This window comes from Schistocerca gregaria, chromosome 1 (assembly GCF_023897955.1).
Source record: "Schistocerca gregaria isolate iqSchGreg1 chromosome 1, iqSchGreg1.2, whole genome shotgun sequence".
NCBI classification, from domain to species: Eukaryota; Metazoa; Arthropoda; class Insecta; order Orthoptera; family Acrididae; genus Schistocerca; species Schistocerca gregaria.
The window spans coordinates 785,434,031-785,455,617 of record NC_064920.1 but is presented as its reverse complement, the minus strand read 5'-3'; the positions used below and the strand labels follow the sequence as shown (position 1 = coordinate 785,455,617).

General features: G+C 43.4%; 1 protein-coding gene across 1 annotated transcript in view; it reads right to left on the bottom strand.

The window, feature by feature from the left end:
- LOC126269352 (glutamate-gated chloride channel-like) overlaps positions 1–21,587 on the bottom strand; it is a 128,132-nt gene that overhangs the window by 67,030 nt on the left and 39,515 nt on the right. The window contains exon 4 of the mRNA XM_049973988.1: positions 1,294–1,361. Within this exon, the coding sequence (XP_049829945.1) occupies positions 1,294–1,361 (68 nt within the window). The remainder of the gene's footprint in view (positions 1–1,293; positions 1,362–21,587) is intronic.

The window sequence follows — 21,587 nt, the reverse complement described above, 5'->3', positions numbered from 1 at the left end:
ATTATCCCCTGTGGATTTTATTAAGAACTGTGAAAGGCTCTGAAGCAATGATCTTCAGTGAATATAGACAGAAATTCTTGGAGCAATATTGGTCCGAGTAGATACAAGACGTCAAGTGCGAGGATAATAATACCAGGTCGGCCGATGGTGGGCCCTTACCAGGAGGCGCTGGTAAAGCTTTTGGGTTCTGTGGTTGTGATCCGCAAAACTTTTCCGTTCCTAGCGTTCCGTCTTCAGAAATGTTCCTCGGTCCACTAAGTTTTGCCTATTCGGCAAGGCTCAGCGGAATTAGCAGCATCTCTCAAGATATCCAGCGCAGCTCTAGACGAAATGTTAGAAATGGAAAAGTTTTATGGACCACGACCATATACCCTAGCAGATTTTCTAGCATCTAAGACATCTGCTCATGAAAGCTTGCGTTTTATGGTCTACCTGAAAGGTATGGGCCAACTGTGAAGCAGCACAAGAAGGATGGAGTTGAGCTGGCCCAGATCACCACCTTAGAGCTGCAGGGCATTGGAGATGAAGACTGCCTACTGTCAATAGGCAGTCACACGTCACAAGACGAAATCGACAGTTTGCGTCGACATTATATCAGCCGCCCACGATGTCACATAACACTGATTCGTCAAGTGATGGGACTAAGTGCTTCACCCTCCATCCCCCATTCGCCCCGTCCCCTTCTTGGTCAATTCTGATTCATGCCTACGCCAAGTCAAATTGTCACTGAGGCTACATATATATTAGTTTTCTACAAATGATAACAGTAAACTGCTCACTTCATCCGAACAAGCCTCTACAATGCCAACTGTACCGACCGGTCGTAGTGTCATCCTAGGCCAATAGGCGTTACTGGATGCATGTATGGAAGGACAAACCGTTTCCCGGGCGTTGTCAGTCTTCGTGGCTGGAGCCGCTACTTCTCAAGCAAATAGCTACTTAGTTGGCCTCACAAGGGCTGATTGCACCCAGGCAGCCAATAGATGGTGACCCATCGGAGTGCTAGCCTAGCCCGACAACTCTTAACTTCGGTTATCTGACGGGAATCGGTATTGCCACCGCGTCAAGGCTTTTGGCGAATGACAACAATAAACACTCAAGCGCAATTCACTACTTCTTTGGCGTCTAACGTGGATCGACCTTATTAGAAAAAATACATATCAGAATAAATTTACTACAAGGCAGAAGCTACAACATGCAGCGTCGCACATGAAGGGGCACTAACTAGCTTATAGCATGTAGTGGGCAGAACTAGAAGCAGAAAGCAAAGTACATTAGTTGTGCCGGACTTACCATATGCTGATCATCTATTCTGCTGATGGAGCGTACAAAGATGTTAACTCTTACCACAGTGGGACTCTCTGCAAACGAGAAAACAAAGCAAACAAATAATTATTCAACAAACAGAAAAAGTGTCTGCCTCAGCTTTTATCTTGCATTTATCACATATTGCAGCAACCAACACAATACACCTTTAGCTATGGCGACATGTGCTTTTATGCTAAGGGAAAACAACACTTCAGCAGGAATGGGTAACACAAATTAACTGTAAGAAACTGTAGTTTAAGGTGATACGAAAGAGGGCCTAAGAAAGCAAGATAGTAAGTATAGAAAAGAGGTGTGACGAAATTGCCTCTCATAGCCAAATGAACGATAGTTGACTGTTTTGCACGTTGTGGATATAATTTCAGATACGTATACCGCACTATGTTCTCATAAGAGGTGTGACAATAAATAAGGGACCATGGGCCAAAGATGAACGACTAACGGCTATTAAGTATGAAACCTTCTCAGTCGAATTCTACACCTCCGTTGTCTGTAGACAAATCTGTGAGGCCGTGGCCTTCATTCGTGTAATCATTGTCATTTTATTTCGCTGGAATGATAAGTGTGATAACTGAGAAACCAACTGTCGTGAAGTTCACATAAAACTTGGAAAAAACTTCTACTAACATCCAACTTTTACTAAAAGAAGTGTATGACGCAGACTGTTTATTACATAAGAGAGGCTTTGAGTAGTTCAGGCGCTTCCAAGGTGTATGATTTTACGGTTTGGTCATCCAAAGCTTAGATACGTAATCGAAACATTTAATGTTTTCAAAGTATTAAAATCTTCTTAATTACTTCTGGTAGCAGCATTAGCCGTTAATAGTTTCTTTACTACACGATCACACACGACCGGTTCCCCAATGGTTTAATCGCATTCTATGGTGGATAACTAACTACTAACTCCGTCCGAACACGCCGAGGAAGGCCCAACGGTACCGACTGCCCGTTCCTCTCTCTCTCAACGGGTATGCATCACTGGATGCATAAATGGCGGGGCATGTGGCCATCACACCACTCTCCCGGCCATTGTCGGGTTTGGTTAGTGGAGCCGCTATTTATCAGTGTAGTTCCTCAATACGTCTCACACAGACTGGACGCACCCCGCTGGTCAACAGCACTCGGACGACCCGGACAGTGAGTCATCCAAGTGCAAACTAAGCCCGACAGACCAAATAATGTCAGTGCAGTGGGATGGCGTGAAGATGCATTTCAGTATTCACACAGAAGGATGCTTGTGTTTGCAATTCCTCCCTTTTGTGAAATCGCCTAACATCCCACATCAACTTCACTCTATTCCACAGTGAACTGTAGGTGTTCACCTTGAAGTTTGGAGACCAACTTGCCTAGTTCACACCACCCCCACCAGAGTGGGCTGACGTCACTCCCCCCCTCCCACACGCGCATCTCCCATGATGTTATCAAAGATTTCCGTCCAGAAATCAGGGCAGTAACCTACAGGAATCTTGAATCTGGTCACGTGATATGCTTCAACCAAGAGGTTGACAGTATCTGGTTATGTCATCAGTGGTGATACAGGGCAATCTCAGCAGCTGTGTGGCCTCCGTCTCACTCAGTCAGCCTGCATCAGCAGGAGCAGAAGAAGAACCATGAAGTGTCAGCAGCAGTCGAGATCAAGCACAGACATGCAGAACAGGAAGAAACGGAAAAGTAAGTATCCCATATCACATCTTTGTCTGTAGTTAGCATTATTATTACTATTGATTATTTTCATGTGTTGGTCTGCATGTAATGCTTCCCCTCGTCTTTGCTCAGCAGTAACCGTCAACATGTCGAGGCCTGCAGAGCAGAAAACCAATATGTCGACCTCTGCCACATTTGGACCTGCAACAACCTTCTGCCATCTTGCTGGGGCCTGCACTGGCCTCTGGACCTGTGGCAGCAACACCCGCCAGCATGTCTGAGCCTGTAGCGACCTAGCGACCACATAGGGTCATCTAGCACACATAACCCACTGCACAGTAGCCGGCTGAGACGCAAGCAGAAAACGAAGGTAACCAATATTGTGACTTTTACAAGTTCCTAACCAGAAGCGAATTTTATAATATCATCTGTGGTCTTTAATAGTTTAGTTTCTTGAGTTTCTGCATGTTACTTCAATATCTAATAACCACAGTTCTGGCTTTTTCGTTTTCGCCGGAAAGTAAACCGATTTTGTGACATATTACAAGTTCCTATTCAGAGGCAAATTATTTAGTTTCACCTGAGTGCTTCGGTAGTTAGGTTTTTTTAATCTCTACGTGTCAGAGTCTACAGTAGAGTTGCGCAGCACTTGACGATAGTCCGTTTATCTGCATAGTTTAGTTTCCACGGTCTTTAACACGAACAGGGACTGCGATTGTTGTGTGCGAATCCGAGCCGAGTTGGTGACTTTTCGCTCTCCACTTCGCGCTGTGATGGCTTCGTTTACACAGCTAGAGGCTGCAATGGATGGGCACCACTGTTGTGGGCCGGCCGTGGGGATCCAACGGACGACCGGCACGTCTGAGTCCTCCGGTCGGTCCTGACCAGTGGCCAGCCCAGTTACTGCTCGCACTGAGGCTGACCCCTCGCCTGTGGTCGAGTGGGAGGTCGGCCTGGGGCGTAGCAGGTGGCGAAAGACTTCCCAGGCGGCCGCAAGTAAGGCCTACCCAGTTTGTCTGACAAACAGGTTCTAGTTGCTATATGTGGCCGACTGTCGCTGAGCCGGATGCAGTCGCATCCTGTTTCAGAGGAAACCTCTCAACCTGCAAGATCCGGACAATCACAGAGGGTGGGATTATTGATAGTTGGGAGCTCCGATGTTAGGTGCGTCATGAGACCCCCTAGAGACATGGCTGCCAAGAAGAGAAAGGAAACCAATGTGCACTCCGTGTGCGAACCGGGTGGAGGCTTCCCAGATGTGGAACGGGTGGCTGCTCACGTCGGTACGAATGATGTGTGGCACTTTGTATCAGAAGAGATTCACTCTGGTTTCGAGCAGCTAAAAGAAGTGGCTGCCAGTCTTGCTTGCAAGATGAAAGCAGAGCTGACCATTTGCAGCATAGGCGCAGTACCGATTGCGAACTTCTGGTACAGAGCCGAGTGGAGGGTCTGAATCAGGTTCTGCGACCGTGTAGGCTGCAGATTTCTCGACTTGCGTCAAAGGGTGGTTGGGTTTCGGGTTCCGCTGAATAGGTCAGGTGTCTTCTATGAACAGGAGGCAGCTACACGGGTAGCAGGGGCTGTGTGACATTGACTGAGCGGTATTTTAGGTTAGAGGGGCTCGGGAGAACCCAAGAATGGCTGCAGTCACAAAGGGTGCAGACCGAACACAGAACGGACGTAGATACAGGAACCATCGGTATAACAGTTGTAAATTGTCGTAGCTGTATGCAATTTTGTCATATGATATAGCTGGAGACTGTGGCTGTTATTTGAAGACAAATGTTGGTGTTGAGACAGCAACCAGCCACAAATTTATTTTAAGTTCCTTGAATCAAAAGGTACCGTTACCGGTTCCAGTCATTACAATTCATCGTCAGACAGCTTTCATACTTTCAAAATAACATATGGTGCCTTTTTTTATTGATTAAATTCTCGTGAAATGTCGGTCTGGAATATTTGTTTTCATAGTTTTCGTACAACAAATGGAGTTCGTAGTTTTCGCCACATTCTTATTGTTGTAAAATGTATACTTTCACGGCCGGAACTGACATGATTAATAAAATTCTCTTCCGGGCTATTATGCCGTGGTCTGATGGATTTCGCATTGTAACCCAACGTTTCGTCCCCATCTGCGGAGGACATCTTCAAGGGGGTTCGTGGCTTCTGTTAACTTCCGAAACACACACTGTCTCACTACTGACTGCAGCAAATTTTTGTTTTCGTGTGCTCCCGCGCATAGGCGTGACGTCACATGTTTTGAATACGCGAGCGCAATTGGCCGTTGTCGGTTGCCGCCGTCCGCTGTTGCTATCATCCCATGGCGGAAGACTGGTACACATCTTCTTCAGCACCGGCATCCAGATGTCATTCAATTTCACGCCCTCCTCCTTCCTAGCAGGCATTCGTAGTGTGGACGCGATTACAGCCGAAGAAATCCGCATAGAAACTGTGAGAGTATTAGCTCGCGCAAAGCCTCCAAAAAGTAATTTAACCGTGGGAGAGGAATGCAATAAGACGCCTAAATGAGGACGATAGTATTATCATTGTCCCCGCTGACAAGGGAAATGCGACGGTGGTTTTGAATGTTACTGACTATCACAGCAAGATTAATGACTTACTAGATCCGCAGACTTACAAGAAGCTGAGTAAAGACCCGACTGATAAAGTTCTTAGAACGGTTACGCGGTTAATTAAGAAGTCCTCTATCGAACAGAACGTTCAGAAAAGTCTGTTCAATTCAGTTGCGCTGCCACCAAGACTCTATGGCTTGCCGAAGGTTCATAAACAACTTGTTCCTCTGAGACCTATAGTGAGTGCCATTGGTTCGCCCACCTATTCTATTGCCAAGTTTTTGACAACGCTATTACGGCCGCATGTGGGACGATCGGACTCCTATATCAAGAATTCTGCACATTTCATCAGTAAATTAAGCGGCATAGTGATCCAGCCGGAGGACATGTTAGTCAGTTTCGATGTGGCATCGCTATTTACTATGGTTCCTCTCAATGAGGTGTTGCAACAGCTGAATAGAATTTTTCCTCCCGACATTGCAGAACTATTTAAATATTGCCTTACGACCACATATTTCAAATGGAACGATGAGTTCTACGAACAGACTGATGGCGTGGCAATGGGGAGCCCCTTAAGCCCGGTTATAGCTAACTTTTTCATGGAAAAATTCGAGGCGCAGGCTCTAGAAACTGCCAACAAAAAACCGAATATCTGGTTCCGCTACGTAGATGATACGTTTGTGTTGTGGAGGCATGGCAGAGAGGAACTAGGCCGTTTTCACAAACATCTAAACGGTATTAATCCGAAGATTCAGTTTACCATGGAGGAGGAGGCAGAAGGGAGACTAAATTTTCTGGATGTGCTAGTTTACAAGAAACAGGATGGTAGCTTAGGCCATACAGTTTACCGGAAACCCACGCACATGGATCGTTATCTACACCGGGATTCGAACCACCACCCACAACAAAAGCGAGGCATAATAAAAACGTTGGCGGATAGAGCGAGGAACATCTGTGAACCTGGGCTACTGGATACGGAACTGGAACACCTCACTGATGCATTACTCAGGAATGGTTACTCGGCTGCTGAGATAAAAAGAGAGTTAAGACCGCCGCGTGAAAATCATAGCAATGCACAAGCGCTTGCAAAATCGAAAGTTTTCCTGCCTTTTATTAAGGACGTCACTGACCGCATAGGGAAAATATTGAAAAAACGGAATATCCCGGTGATTTACAAACCTACCCTGAAGATACAAGAACACCTGAGATTGGCTAAGGATGCTCGTAAACCGCTGGAAAAAGCAGGAATTTACAGGATCCCGTGTAGTTGTGGGGAGGTATATGTGGGTAACACAAAAAGAACGGTCAAAAAACGACTAGAAGAGCACAAGGGCAATTGTAGAAGGGGAGAGATTGATAGATCAGCTGTTGCGGAACACGCTTTGCAGTCAGGAGACCACCACATTTATTTTGATAGAACTCAAGTACTGGCAGCCACAAGCGGATATCATGAAAGGCTTTACAGAGAGGCTATAGAGATTATGAAACACCCCAGGAATTTTAATAGGAAGGAGGAGGGCGTGAAATTGAATGACATCTGGATGCCGGTGCTGAAGAAGATGTGTACCAGTCTTCCGCCATGGGATGATAGCAACAGCGGACGGCGGCAACCGACAACGGCCAATTGCGCTCCCGTATTCAAAACATGTGACGTCACGCCTATGCGCGGGAGCACACGAAAACAAAAATTTGCTGCAGTCAGTAGTGAGACAGTGTGTGTTTCGGAAGTTAACAGAAGCCACGAACCCCCTTGAAGATGTCCTCCGCAGATGGGGACGAAACGTTGGGTTACAATGCGAAATCCATCAGACCACGGCATAATAGCCCGGAAGAGAATTTTATTAATCATTCTTATTGTTGCACACGTAAATTTGTATCACTGAGCACATTAGATTTGGCACTGAATACATTTCCACTACATTCTTATCGTTGCACACGTAAATTTGAGTCACTGAGCACTTTACATTTGTCACATAACAGTTTTCTAACATGCATAACATGCGATGGAATATCGGACTTGTGTTTCGCGATGAGATTGTGAATGATCGAACTGTGTCAAATGGATATGTTCTCGAGTGTAACAGTAACTCTAAATATGACCACTTTCGCTGTTAGTTTGCTTTTTGAATAAACATTATTCTAACCAAATCGTATCTGTGTGGCCCACATCATTTACGGGTCGTTAATTTAGTTCCCGATATTATCATTACTGTTATTATATCTTACATTAACTTTGTTTCATACAATTTGCCATCAGCCAGACAATTTAACCCAAGTGTCTAATTTATGGCGTGTAATGCGCCGCGTGCGGTTCAACCCCTAGACGAGTTTGAGCCAAGACATTTCGACGAAGAGGAACCGCATGTGATCCCGAAAACCTTTGGAATGTTAGCTCGCAATCTCTTAGCAACATATAATCCTGAGTTAATAACGAGCATCTAAAGGGATACAGGAATAGTGATCACAGGGTCATCGTAGCGAGAATGAATACTGTAACACCCAAATCTTCCAAAAAGAAACAAAAAATATACCTATTCAAAAAAGAAGATAAAAATTCACTTGACGCCTTCCGGAGAGACAATCTGCACTCCTTCCAAATTAATAATATAAGTGTAGACCAGATGTGGCTTGGATTCAAAGAAATAGTATCGGCAGCCATTGAGAGATTTATACCAAATAAATAACAAACGACGGAGCTGGTCCTCCTTGATACAAAAAACAGGTTAGAACACTGTTGCAGAAACAACGAAACAAACATGCCAAATTAAACAGACGCAAAATCCCCAAGATTGGCGACCTTTTACAGAAGCTCGAAATTTACCGCGGACTTCAATGCGAGCTGTTTATAACAGTTTCCACCACGAAACTTTGTCTCGAAATCTGGCAGAAAATCCAAAGAGATTCTGGTCGTATGGGAAGTATGTTAGCGACAAGAGACAATCAATGCCTTCTCTGAGCGATAGCAATGGAGATACTATCGAAGACAGTGCTGTCAAAGCAGAGTTACTAAACACAGTCTTCCGAAATGCCTTCACAACAGACGACGAAGTAAATATTACAGAATTCGAATCAATGACAGCTTTCAACATGAGTAACGTAGAAGTAAATATCCTCGGAGTAGTGAAGTAACTTAAATCACTTAACAAAAGCAAATCTTCTGGCCCAGACTGTATACCAATTAGCTTCCTTTCAGAATATTAGCTCCATACATAACAATGATTTACAACCGTTCACTCGACGAAAGAACCGTACCCAAAGACTGGAAAGTTACACAGGTCACACCAATATTCAAGAAAGATAGTAGGAATAATCCACTTAATTACAGGTCCATATCATTAACGTAGATATGCAGCAGGATTTTGGAACATACGTTGTGTTCGAACATTATGAATTACTTCGAAGAAAAAGGATTATTGACACACAGTCAACTTGGGTATAGAAAGCATCGTTCTTGTGTGACACAACTAGTCCTTTGTTCGCATGAAGTATTGAGTGCTACAGACAAGGGATTTCAGATCGATTCCCTATTCCTGGATATCCGGAAGGCTTTTGACGCTATACCACACAAGTGGCTTGTAGTGAAATTGCGTGCTTATGGAATATCGTCTGAGTTATGTGACTGGATTTGTGATTTCCTGTCAGAGGTCACAGTTCGTAGTAATTGACTGATAGCCATCGAGTAAAACACTGAGTTCATATTTGACGTTGTTGCTGTGGATAACAAGGTCCAAATTCGAAAATATTTCTGTTTTGGTCGTCATGTGTGTGCTGATGTGTTTTATCTAAGCCAAACGTATTCCAAAATATGTAAACCTCATTATAGTCTTCAAACAAAACAATCTGAATGTAAAACTCATTTACCAAGCACATATAGGAGCTGACAAGTTCTTCAATGATCTTGTGAAGATATGTGCCGATTGCTGGAATCATTCACAGTGTGGGTTTCTCATTATTGATAAAACAAGAAGACTGAATGATGGTATGTACAGGCGAAACTTTCAATGGTTTCTGTGTATATAAATCTGTAAGAGACATAATAACATCTGTATAGGCTGCACTATGGGCAAATTAGCGTGCACGTCTAGTTCTCAACCCCTAGAGAGTGGGTGTACACAGACAGACCATTCGCTTGTACACGGAGGCGCAAATTCAGGTTATCGTGCATAAAGTTAGAGGTATGCGCAGGGCGCTAGAGACGTATTACCAGCCTCTTTTGAGAATGATCAACGCTTTAAACGATTCAGTTAATGAAATCAGTGAGAAAGTAACCCACTTAACCAGACAGTTTGAGGCTATTGAGGGGAAAATAGATGTTCAGGGCGTTTTTGTTCAGACGGAGAATGAGAGACATAATAAGACGAAGAAAAGAGACGTCTGATTTGTATACACCGAGATGTCAACGAAGCAGAAAGTCATTCAGACACAGAAAGCTGTTCGGGAGAAATGGCGATTGCTAAGGTTGGGTCTATGGATCGACAGAAAACACTAAGAGAGACCTCCAAGCCAGTTACTGAGTCTCTCCGGCAGTTCTCAGCGAAAACAAAACACACGATAACGATGGTGCTGCCATTGACAAATTCACCCGACACTTCCTGGCCAGATAGGTAGGACATTTGGCTTTAGCAGGAGAAGATCCTTCATGCTAGGTACACAGCCTATAAATGGAACTGATGACACAATATAGATTAGTGATAGGCAGTTTGCAAGAACACCTGGCTTAATGAGTGTTACATCCTTAAGATCCACGAAAAACCTCATAAAGTATTCAGTTTATGATATGGAAATGTACCGTGAAATACGGCATTTGACTGATGTACGTAAGATCACAGAAAGCCAGCGTAACAAGAAGTATAAAATCATTATAAAACCAATACTTGATGGTGAATATAGCAACAACAAAAGCAGCAGAGGTGATGGTATTGACACTGAGCATAAAGCAGTTAACAATCGAATCCCGCAGTATATATGTTTTGACGACACCAACGAGCAAATAGATCGACTATGTTGGCTAATGGCATCAGTTGCTGCAGGTGATACGGCTCATTCGATAATCTCGGAGCTTAGAGAGAGAATCATCATCGAATAAGTATGGAGACAGTAATGATTAAAGATTTGGACGACTTATGGCAGCATGATCTTGTAGATATGAGGGAACATTCACATGAGAATAGTGGTTCAGATGTGTTTTAATGTTTACTGAAACATACTCCTAATTTGCCTGGGCATTACCTGTTAAAAGAAAAACGGGGAGAAGTTTTGCGGATGTGTTTGAGCGTTTACTGCAGACAGGAACGAGCTCCAAACCGATCACGGCGAGAGTTTAAAGACCGTGATGCAGCGGTATGGAAAACAGCACTACTCTACGTTCACCGACCTGAAGGCGAGTATCGTGGAACGACTGAACAGAACAATAAAAGGTAAAATTTGGATGCATTTCAATCTTCATAGCTCGTACAAATTGACAGATATCCTCCCAGAAATAATTGCTCTGTATATTCGAACCAAACATGTTGTTGTTGTTGTTGTTGTTGTTGTGGTCTTCAGTCCTGAGACTGGCTTGATGCAGCTCTCCATGCTACTCTATCCTCTGCAAGCTTCTTCATCTCCCAGTACTTGCTGCAACCTATGTCCTTCTTAATCTGCTAATTGTATTCATCTCTTGATCTCCCTCAACGATTTTTACCCTCCACGCTGCCCTCCAGTACTAAATTGGTGATCCCTTGATGCCTCAGAACATGTCCTACCAACCGATCCCTTCTTCTGGTCAAGTTGTGCCACAAACTTCTCTTCTCCCAAATCCTATTCAATACCTTCTCATTAGTTATGTGATCTACCCACCTAATCTTCATCATTCTTGTGTAGCACCACATTTCGAAACCTTCTATTCTCTTCTTGTCCAAACTATTTATCGTCCATGTTTCACCTCCATATATGGCTACACTCCATACAAATACTTTCAGAAACGACTTCCTGACACTTAAATCTGTACTCGATGTTAACAAATTTCTCTTCTTCAGAAACGCTTTCCTTGCCATTGCCAGTCTACATTTTATATCCTCTCTACTTCGACCATCATCAGTTATTTTGCTCCCCAAATAGCAAAACTCCTTTACTTCTTTAAGTGTCTCATTTACTAATCTAATTCCCTCAGCATCACCCGACTTAATTCGACTACATTCCATTATCCTCGTTTTGCTCCTGTTGATGTTCGTCTTATCTCCTCCCTTCAAGAACCAAACATAGCACAATATAAATGAGACCACTCGAGGTTCGTGACAATCTACTCATGGATACACCGTACTCTCGCATCATATTTCTCTTGACGTTTACAAAGAACAGAAGAAGAAGAAGAAGGAAGAAGAAGACAGTACAAGGGAGAGCTTTAAACATTCATTCATCAGTTGAGGTTCAGATGCAATGTCGTACAACTTGATTTTAAAAAAATCATTTGTATTACGTGGAAATTACTTCCTACCAATTGATTTGCGTATTGGTGAATGGAGTATCGCATTGACTGGACTGGAGACGTACAACAGCATTCCAAATATCACCGAGGCTAATAACAAATTGCATCTGGATATTACTGGTGAAAAAGACGTTGTGGAAAGAGAACCTGGTGCATTAGATATCGACGATTCAAACGAAGTTTTAAAACTTTCAAGAAAAGGTATTGAGCTACGTGTAAACATCAGTTCACTTAAATCTGAAATGAGGAATGTGAACGCAACGACAGGGACCCTACTGGGTTTCACAAAAGAACATGTTTTGAATAATTATCCTAGTAAATTTTACAACTCCGATTAGACTGTGACCATCCAGGCCACTATAAACTGTTGCCATTTTTCGGGGTGCACTCAGCCTCGTGATGCCAATTGAGGAGCTACTCGACCAATTAGTAGCGGCTTCGGTGAAGAATACTATCATAACGACCGGGAGAGTGGTGTGCTGTTCCCACGCCCCTCCTATCCGCATCCTCCACGGAGGGTGACACGGCGGTCAATGGTCACGGTAGGCCACTCGTTGCCTGACGACGGAGTGTGCGATAAGACTGTGGACATACACTCTGTCAGCAAAATCCGAGTCCAGCGTAACACTGCATCTGACTCCTATCTCAACGACAGTCTGATTCATACTATTTACGAATTCTTCTCCTCAGTTGCAACAGGATATAAGATTGTTGAGACTCCCACCAATGCAATATACCTTCCAATGACAATTCACACGTTGGATTATTGGAGCTGTGTATTCTGGACCAGAATAATCAACTTGTTGACTTTTGTGGTGAGGGAATCATTGCACGATTACATCTAAGGTGGGATGGGAGTACGTATAAAACCAGTGCACCCAGTCCAGAGCAAGCCACTTTGCTGCCTAACTATAAAGTGATAACACCTGGGAAACCTTAAATCAGTTGCCTTGAAACTTCGCAATGACGTCCTCACTCGGTGTAACCAGTCCAGTAAAGTATGATGAGGCAATCATACCTCAGGAATACTACTCTCATAAACCTTACTCTTCAACCACATTTAACAAGAATGATAAAATTTGAATTGTCATCCAGCACCAAGAACGCGCTGACGCTTGCATGAAAGAGCTTCATATATTTGGATGGACCACTCAAGAAAACCGACGGCAGTGATACAGTGGGATCCAAGCTTACACGTAACACTTTAGCATTCCTGTTTCAAGAAATACGCTATGAACTCAGTTGGCTTGAGATCGTCCGTACACGCTATGTCAGCATAACATCAACCCTTAAAACCTATGTCTGTATATCACCATCGGATCTGAATGGTATAGTAAGTGAAGGATGGTTCATAGACTATCCAGTGGATAGAACAGGTGGAGATTAAATACGATTTAGTGCATGCATAGCTCAAAAAATGCTTATAGGCTAGTTTGAGGACATGAAGCAGATTGTTATGAATGCCAAACAGGAACTCATTCTGGCACGGAGTGTGACGGATAATAACTCATACATTCAAGGAGCTCAAGAGGAGAATATGTTCACAATCAACAAGATAATAATTATGGAAAATGCCTCACATCAGTGTATCACACGAGCAGCATTTGAAGTATTTAAAAGTTATGAATTACTGGTACATATCTATCATTAACCTTTCGCTTTTGGTAGGTTTTCAGTACCCTGTGCTACCGACTGAAAGCTGACAAACATGGGTTATTAAAACATCCTCGCAGCTAGACACCTAAATTCATCACTTTGCTTTTCAGACTCGTCGAAGAGGGAATATAGCAAATGATTTGACTGTATTCGACAACTGAAAGTTAACTGATGCCAGAGTCAACCTGAATTCAGATTTCTACCCATATAACAATTTACACCTGCAGTGGGATGAAAATGCATGGAGTCTGGTATATGACATGTATGCAAGGTTTCGTGCTTCTTACTATAAAAGTGCTGAAGAAGAAGGAGGAGGGTGTCTACTCAGACCAAGGAAATACAAGGAGCTGTCACCGATCATCATAATAGACTGCAGGAAGCAGGTCGACATAATTAAGACTAGACCTATAGATGTAAGAATGAAATTTGAATCTTCAGTAAATTTCCGGGAATACATCGCAGCGTATGCTCTAGTTCTACATGACCGTGTGATTAACTACTGCCCGCTTACCAGTATTGTGTGACGAGCTGTATAAATGAACAGGACTGCGCCATACTCAGGACATTCCAAAATGGCGCCTCAAGGTGTGAACATCATTGCAGACGATCAGGGTTTTTATGATGATGAGGGTAGACAGTTCATGTTTAAAGATGTTGTATTCATAGTGTACACAGAAATGCCGGAACCTCAGCAAACGCTGCATCACGGAGGTCTTTCAAGGATGTGAAGAGCCCTAAAACGCCGAAGAGTGCAAAGGGGTTAACACATTTCTGCCACGAAATTCACTGGAACGTTCTTGGCAAGCCATATAAAGATATGATGAAGTTGCATCGATTATTTGACCACATGGATACCATCAACTATGAGAAGGGGAGGGAGGAGATCTCATGGATGCTTCAAATCTTCAAGTTTGCTGCTATTCATGACCTGGAATTCTACCAGTGTCCTGCTCTCCATCGACTCAAAAATAATGTTACTGTGTCTGCTTGTAAAAACGTAAAATTACTTTAAAATTATACTAGAAATAAATCAATTTTTACCTCATAATATGTGTATGATTTGTCTTCACCCTGTTCCCGCTTTGATAGTACACAGTTTCGTGCAGATATTATGTCTGTGATATACGTTTAGGCGTGTTAACTGTATGCTCTTGGAAGTGGATGTGGTCACATGCCTCCCACTCCCATAATCCAATATGTGCGGCCACAATAGATGTAAATACATACAACCATTCTATATACATCACCTCCTTAATAGCAGTCATCTTAGACAAAGTAATGTCATTTGTGTCCTACACAGCCTTTATATATACATAAACAATGCAATAGCGGATAGATTTTTTGTAAATAACAACAACATGGAGGTATGGTAATGATTTTTTTCGTTTTTTCAGTTCACACACATACAATATGGTTCTTGAGATTATAATCCAGTTCTTGAGATTACAGTTCAGTTCTTGAGGTACAATATAGTTCTTGAGGTACAATCTGACTCTGCTGTTCCAATGCAGAGATACCTTTCACTTAATACTACAACAGTAACAATGGCTGAGAATTTTTTTTAGAATTTTTTTTCCAGTAGCACTGGACGAGAATGTTTGCAATTACACCAGAAACTAATGCGGAGATACTTCTTTCTGTAATTAAATAACTAAATTAAACAGTTCATGTAGCATACCTTTTACAACAATTCTGATGGACTGTGTAAACCTAGAAACCAATTTCCACAGCCCTAATAGCAAAGGTTTCTGCAATAAGATTTATGATGCAATATGAGCTATAGGGAAATATAAACTTAAGAACTAATCAGCCTTGGATGACTAGCTGCAGGTGAAAACTTAAAAATTATTCTATTTGCAAGACGCACATATCTACAGACTGCACATACATTGCGTATGAATAAATAAATATACAAATATTCCTTTCTGTTTTGATTTTTAATAAATATAAATACTTTTGTTTATTTTTTAAATTATTTTACTTTTTTCACAATATATATACACACACACACACACTCTCTCTCTCTCTCTCTCTCTCTCTCTCTCTCTCTCTATCTCTTTCCCTCTCACCCAGAGCCCACACCCGTGAGTACGGGAGAGTTTCAGTCCCGTAATCACAAATGAGCCTTTTATCGTCATGAGGCGACAGACCGATTTTAGACTGCAGCATAGTGTACACCTCGTGTCCTCTCGATCGAATACTCGCCTGCTGTACCACGTGCAGCGGCTGTGGAGCAGCACTGTGAACACCGCTGTACAGACACCGAAAATAGTCTTCAATAGAGTCTCGATGCCATATAACATACCCCCTCAGCCTGCCTCTGGGTGGCATCTTCCAATGGGCGATACGAATTTATTTTTGATCGCAGATCTACAAACTTCACAATTGGCAATCCATTTGCCTCGTCCTTCATAAGGCCGACAACCCTCTTGTTCTGTGAAACAATACCGTAAGGATTATCGGGCATGTATGAGAATGTGTTGAATTCATTACTTGATATGAATCGAAGTTCTTCACGCAACTGATGAAGCTATCTCTATCAAAACAAAGTAATTTAGGATCTGCGAAATAAGTTTTAACAAACTCATAATCAAAGTGGTACATGTGGGGCTTTTATAGGTCTAGTATGCACGCCGCCCCCCTATAAATAGGTTCCGTGAAGTCTACTACCATCCTCGCCAACTCCACAGCAACAAATTTGTTATTGAATATGAGGACCCGCTTAAAATTTGGTCTGGCAATGAATTTTCTTAAGCCATAACATCCATCACATTTGTTTCTAATCATAATTCGACGTCGTTCCACAAATTCTGCATTGTTTTACCGAAAACTGAATTATTTATTAATTGATAAAAATCTTTCTCAATGTCACACATCGCGGAAGCTCTCTGTCTCGTATTCAAATCAATATCCAAACCAGCTCCATCCCCAAGCTGAGACATTGCTGGAGATTACGATGATGAATAACGTTCTCCGCTTATTCACCAGCATTGTCATCAGGTTTGGGGTGGAGCCTCCTCGCAGAACTAGTTGATCTCGACACAGCGGCAAATCGGCGTGTGCATCATGAAACTAATAGGGTAAGTGAGTTCTGCTTCCACTACATATCCTACATCAGAATTAGCTGCCATACCCCAATGATTTTTCCACCTAATCCCTTGCATTCATCTTCGGGCACCCGTCGAACCTCACCCGTCGGCAGTGATTGTTGCATGTCGCGCCCGTGTAAGTAATTTACATTCAAGTACATTAAGTGACTCGAATAAAATGATGCGTCGAACCTCTCACCCATTTGTGGGTTATTTTCTTTTGCATGTCTGTGGACACAATGGAAAAGTCCCTCATGGACCTCTCGCTCAAAGAAAAAAGCATGTCAGCATCAGTCAATAATTCGATGCTGCTCTTTGTTTTCTTGAGCATTGCGTCCCAAGACAACCCTGGTGCAATGTAACAAAAGGCGGCATCCAGACTATATGTGGTCATGTGTAGACTCTGGGATTTCTCGAAAACGTCCGCAAGCAAGCACGCATCTGTGACCATGTAACTCCGTGTATACTCACGGGTAAACCGCTTTCCTATTCACAAGTGCAAATTTTTCCTCATCGGGAAAAGCAGTTCGGGTGATATGCATATCTGAGGTCCATCCTCTCGGACTCGGCGAGGTGCAAAGGGGCATGCGCTGAGGCACACACACCTTCCGTTGCGGAGAGGCGAAGACTCAGGGCTGGAGTAGGATGAGTTGGCAACAGTGAGAGCCTGTGGGAACACCCTGATGACGGTGCCTGTGTCCGGTGATGCTTCTGCTGCATGGTGGAGCCTTCACCACCGTCATCCTGCAGGGGTGGGAGAACGTTGCTGTTCTTCTTATTCTTCTTCTTCCGACTTAACGACAAATGGACGCCAGAGGTATGAGATGGTGCTGAGACAGGCGCTGCAGCGGCCACAGGTAATGTTGCTGGCTCTAGTGCAGCAGCGAGTGACGCTTGGCACGGCGATGAATGCCGCTCGGGCGCGTGTTTCACTCACCACCGTTCTAGGTGTGGTGTTGGTGGCGACTGTGGTGCCTCTGTAGCATACGAATAACGAAAAAATTAAGAAAAATACTCAAGATTTTTTTAAAATAGCTCCTGTATCAAATGACAACATTTCGGAATAATAATAATTGTATGCTGTAAAGACAAAAGTTGCATTATAATCACGTTTCCTACTCTGGGTCTAAGGATTGAGCACTTCAATCAGGTTTTCCAGTAGTACTCCCATTCAAGCCAGTATTTTCACATCCTCCCCTCCGAAAGGGCGAGATGGCGCTGCCTTTCAGCTTCCTCAGCAGCCGCTATCTCATGCATTCGCTCAGGTATTTCACCCTCGCCTCAGGGCCAATTATCTCTGTCACTGACGCTACCTACAACAATAAGATATTGAACATAGTCATTTCTTGCAAATCTTAGAGACATACACACATAAAATTGTATTGAAAGTCGTTTTCGTTAACTCACTTAAATATAAGCAGAAATCGTATTCTCTAGTTCACTGGAATTACTTACATTTGAAACGCACTGAATATGAAAATTGTACTCTGACACTTACAAAACTGACTCGATTGGTCCTGGCCTCGAGACACACCCTTGAATCTCCTTCCCTGTCCACACTAGAAAATCAAAGAATATGCCTCAGACAACTGAATGCTTCATGTTACGAAAAATAGATGGATATACATTCCCCAATCCTCGTCATTAGAATCACAGTACATTACCCGTACGAAAGAAAATATTTTCTCTAACAGCCAAATGTTAAAAAAATGAAGCAAAATAAAATTAAAAATAAATGCACTGACGTTCTTGCTGCGCCGACTTGGTTATTGTTCCTGGAGGCTGTTGCTGCATTAGTTTCTCAGTCTCCAGCTGCCAATCTAGATCAGCGAACATCTCATGAATGCAGCTACAACGGCAAGAAAAAAAAGGATTGTAATACCAGCTACATAATAAAAATTGATCTCACACCAAAATTACAGCAACGATCCCTTCAAAAGCTCGGTAGTATGGAGATATGCCTCTACCGACTACGATCTAAAAGGTGCTGTGAGGGATAATAAAATTACAGGACACACACAGGTACATTGAATGATTAGGACAATTAACTTACATCGTAGACTGTCCTGACGAAGGCGTTTGCTGCTGGTTCCACCACTGTCGCTGGAATTTGTACGCTTCTTTTCTTTCCGAAAAAAATTTGCACAAGAATACACAATCAACCACAAAAGCAAACTGACGAAGGCAGAATGAGAGTGACTGCAGTCCCTACACCTACATCTACACGGATACTCTGCAAATCACATTTAAGTGCCTGGCAGAGGGTTCATCGAACAATCTTCAAAATTCTCTATTATTCTAATCTCGTATGGCGCGTGGAAAAAATCCCATATCTTTCCACTTAGCTCTGATTTCTCTTTTTTTATTATGGTAATCGTTTCTCCCTATGTAGGACGACGTCAACAAAATATTTTCGCATACGGAGGAGAAAGTTGGTTACTGAAATTTTGTGACAGTATTCCGCCGCAACGAGAAAAGCCTTTGTTTTAATTACACTACTGGCCATTAAAATTGTTATACCAAGAAGAAATGCAGATGGTAAAGGGGTATTCATTGTACAAACATATTATACTAGAACTCACATGTGATTTCATTCTCACGCAATTTGGGTGCATAGATCCTCAGAAATCAGTGCCCAGAACAACCTCCTCTGGCCGTAACAACGGCCCTGATATGCCGGGCATTGAGTCAAACAGAGCTCGGATGGCGTGTGCAAGTACAGCTGCCCATACAGCTTCAACACGATACCACAGTTCATCAAGAGTATTGACTGGCGTAAAGCGACGAGGCAGTTGCTCGGCCACCATTGACCAGACGTTTCCAGTTTGGAGAGATCTACAGAATGTGGTGGCCTGGGCAGCAGTCGAACATTTTCTGAATCCAGAAAGGGCCGTACAGGACCTTCAACATGCGGTCGTGCATTACCCTGCTGAAATGTAGGGTTTCACAGAGATCGAATGAAGGTTAGAGCCGCAGGTCGTATCACATCTGAAATGTAACGTCCACTGTTCAAAGTGCCGTCAATACGAACAAGAGGTGACCGAGACGTGTAACCAATGGCATCCCATACCATCAAGCCGGGTGATACGCCAGTATGGCGATGACAAATACACGTTTCCAATGTGCGTTCACCGCGATGTCGCCAAACACGGATGCGGCCGTCATGACCCTGTTAACAGAACCTGGACTTATCCGAAACAATGACGTTTTGTCATTCATGCACCCATGTTCGTCGCTGAGTACACCATCGCAGGCGCTCCTGTCTGTGATGCAGCGTCAAGGGTAACCGCAGCCATGGTTTCCGCGCTGATAGTCCATGCTGCTGCAAACGCCGACGAACTGTTCGTGCAGATGGTTGTTGTCTTCCAAACATCCCCATCTGTTGACTCAGGGATCGAGACGTGGTTGCATGATCCGTTACAGCCATATGGATAAGACGCCTATCATCTCGACTGCTAGTGATACGAGGCCGTTGGGATCCAGCACGGCGTTTCGTATTACCTTCCTGAACACACCGATTCCATATTCTGCTAACAGTCATTGGATCTCGACCAACGCGAGCAGCAATGTCGCGATATGATAAACCACAATTGCGATAGGCTACGATCCGACCTATATCAAAGTCGGAAATGTGGTGGTACGTGTCAGAACAACTTTTCACCAGGCAACGCCGATCAACTGCTGTTTGTGTATGAGAAATCGGTTGGAAACTTTCCTCAAGTCTACGTTGTAGGTGTCGACACCATCCATCCCCCTCACACCTCCGATGACGTAATCCAAGATAATGGTCTGGGGAAGAACAGCGGGAGATTCACTCAGTCTTTGTCTACCCGCTGGACTGGGAAAATGGATGTAATTGTTTACTGTGCGTACTACATGTTCAATGGAGAAGAAGGAATGAAAAGGGCATATTAGCTGTAATCATGCAGCTGAGGCCTGTATCCATGGCCACCTGCATAATGTTTGGAAGCAATGATATTTGTTGAATGTATGAGTATGACAAATATGTTTCATCAAATAATGAAGAGGCAACAGGATGGGTCTAAGTTACACATCGCAACTCATGCTGATAAAAGTGTGTGTTGTAACTGTAGACCATTCGATTTAAGTCCAGTGAGTCTTCTAAAGAACAAGAGGTAAGACGTTTATTCACTCTGGCACGTGGCCTCTGGGGTAGGTAGAGCACCAGGCTCACTGTGCTGGTACACAGCAGCCACAAGCCACAGGGCGGCGACATGCTAAGTATTCCCTGTCATGTTGGAAATAGCCGCAGTCTTCCTGCTCCCCATCCCTGGCTCACAGTTACCCTTCATCGTTGACCATGAACTGCTTTGCAAGTTATTAAATCTGATGTTTAAACAATGTGCTGAATATTGTCACATATGTCACTCAAAGATGTCACAGAAACTAAATGCACCTCTGCACAAATCGGGCGAGAGAACTTTGCAGATGATGCAAGAGTATTTAAACAATTTGCGGTGTAATTACACTATTTATTCCTTGGAATACCACCACTACACAGACTCTAAACGAACATTGTGACACACTTGTAAAACCATCCATGAGACACTCCACATGCTTTTGTGGGAAATTCTTATTTCTGTCCTATCCAGCAGCCCAGTACAGACTGAGTCCTTTTCCCACCAAAATCCAGATGGGGGAGTGGAGCAGAGAGGAGGGAAGGGGACAGGATGAGTTTAGGTTAGTGGAGGTAGCCCAATTGACCTTTTTTCCCGCCAAAATTTGAAATTCCCGCCATAACGTCACTGCAATGTTGCCACATCTATGGCCGCCACCTTGGATCCACCATCTTGAATAAATTTGGCAACAATG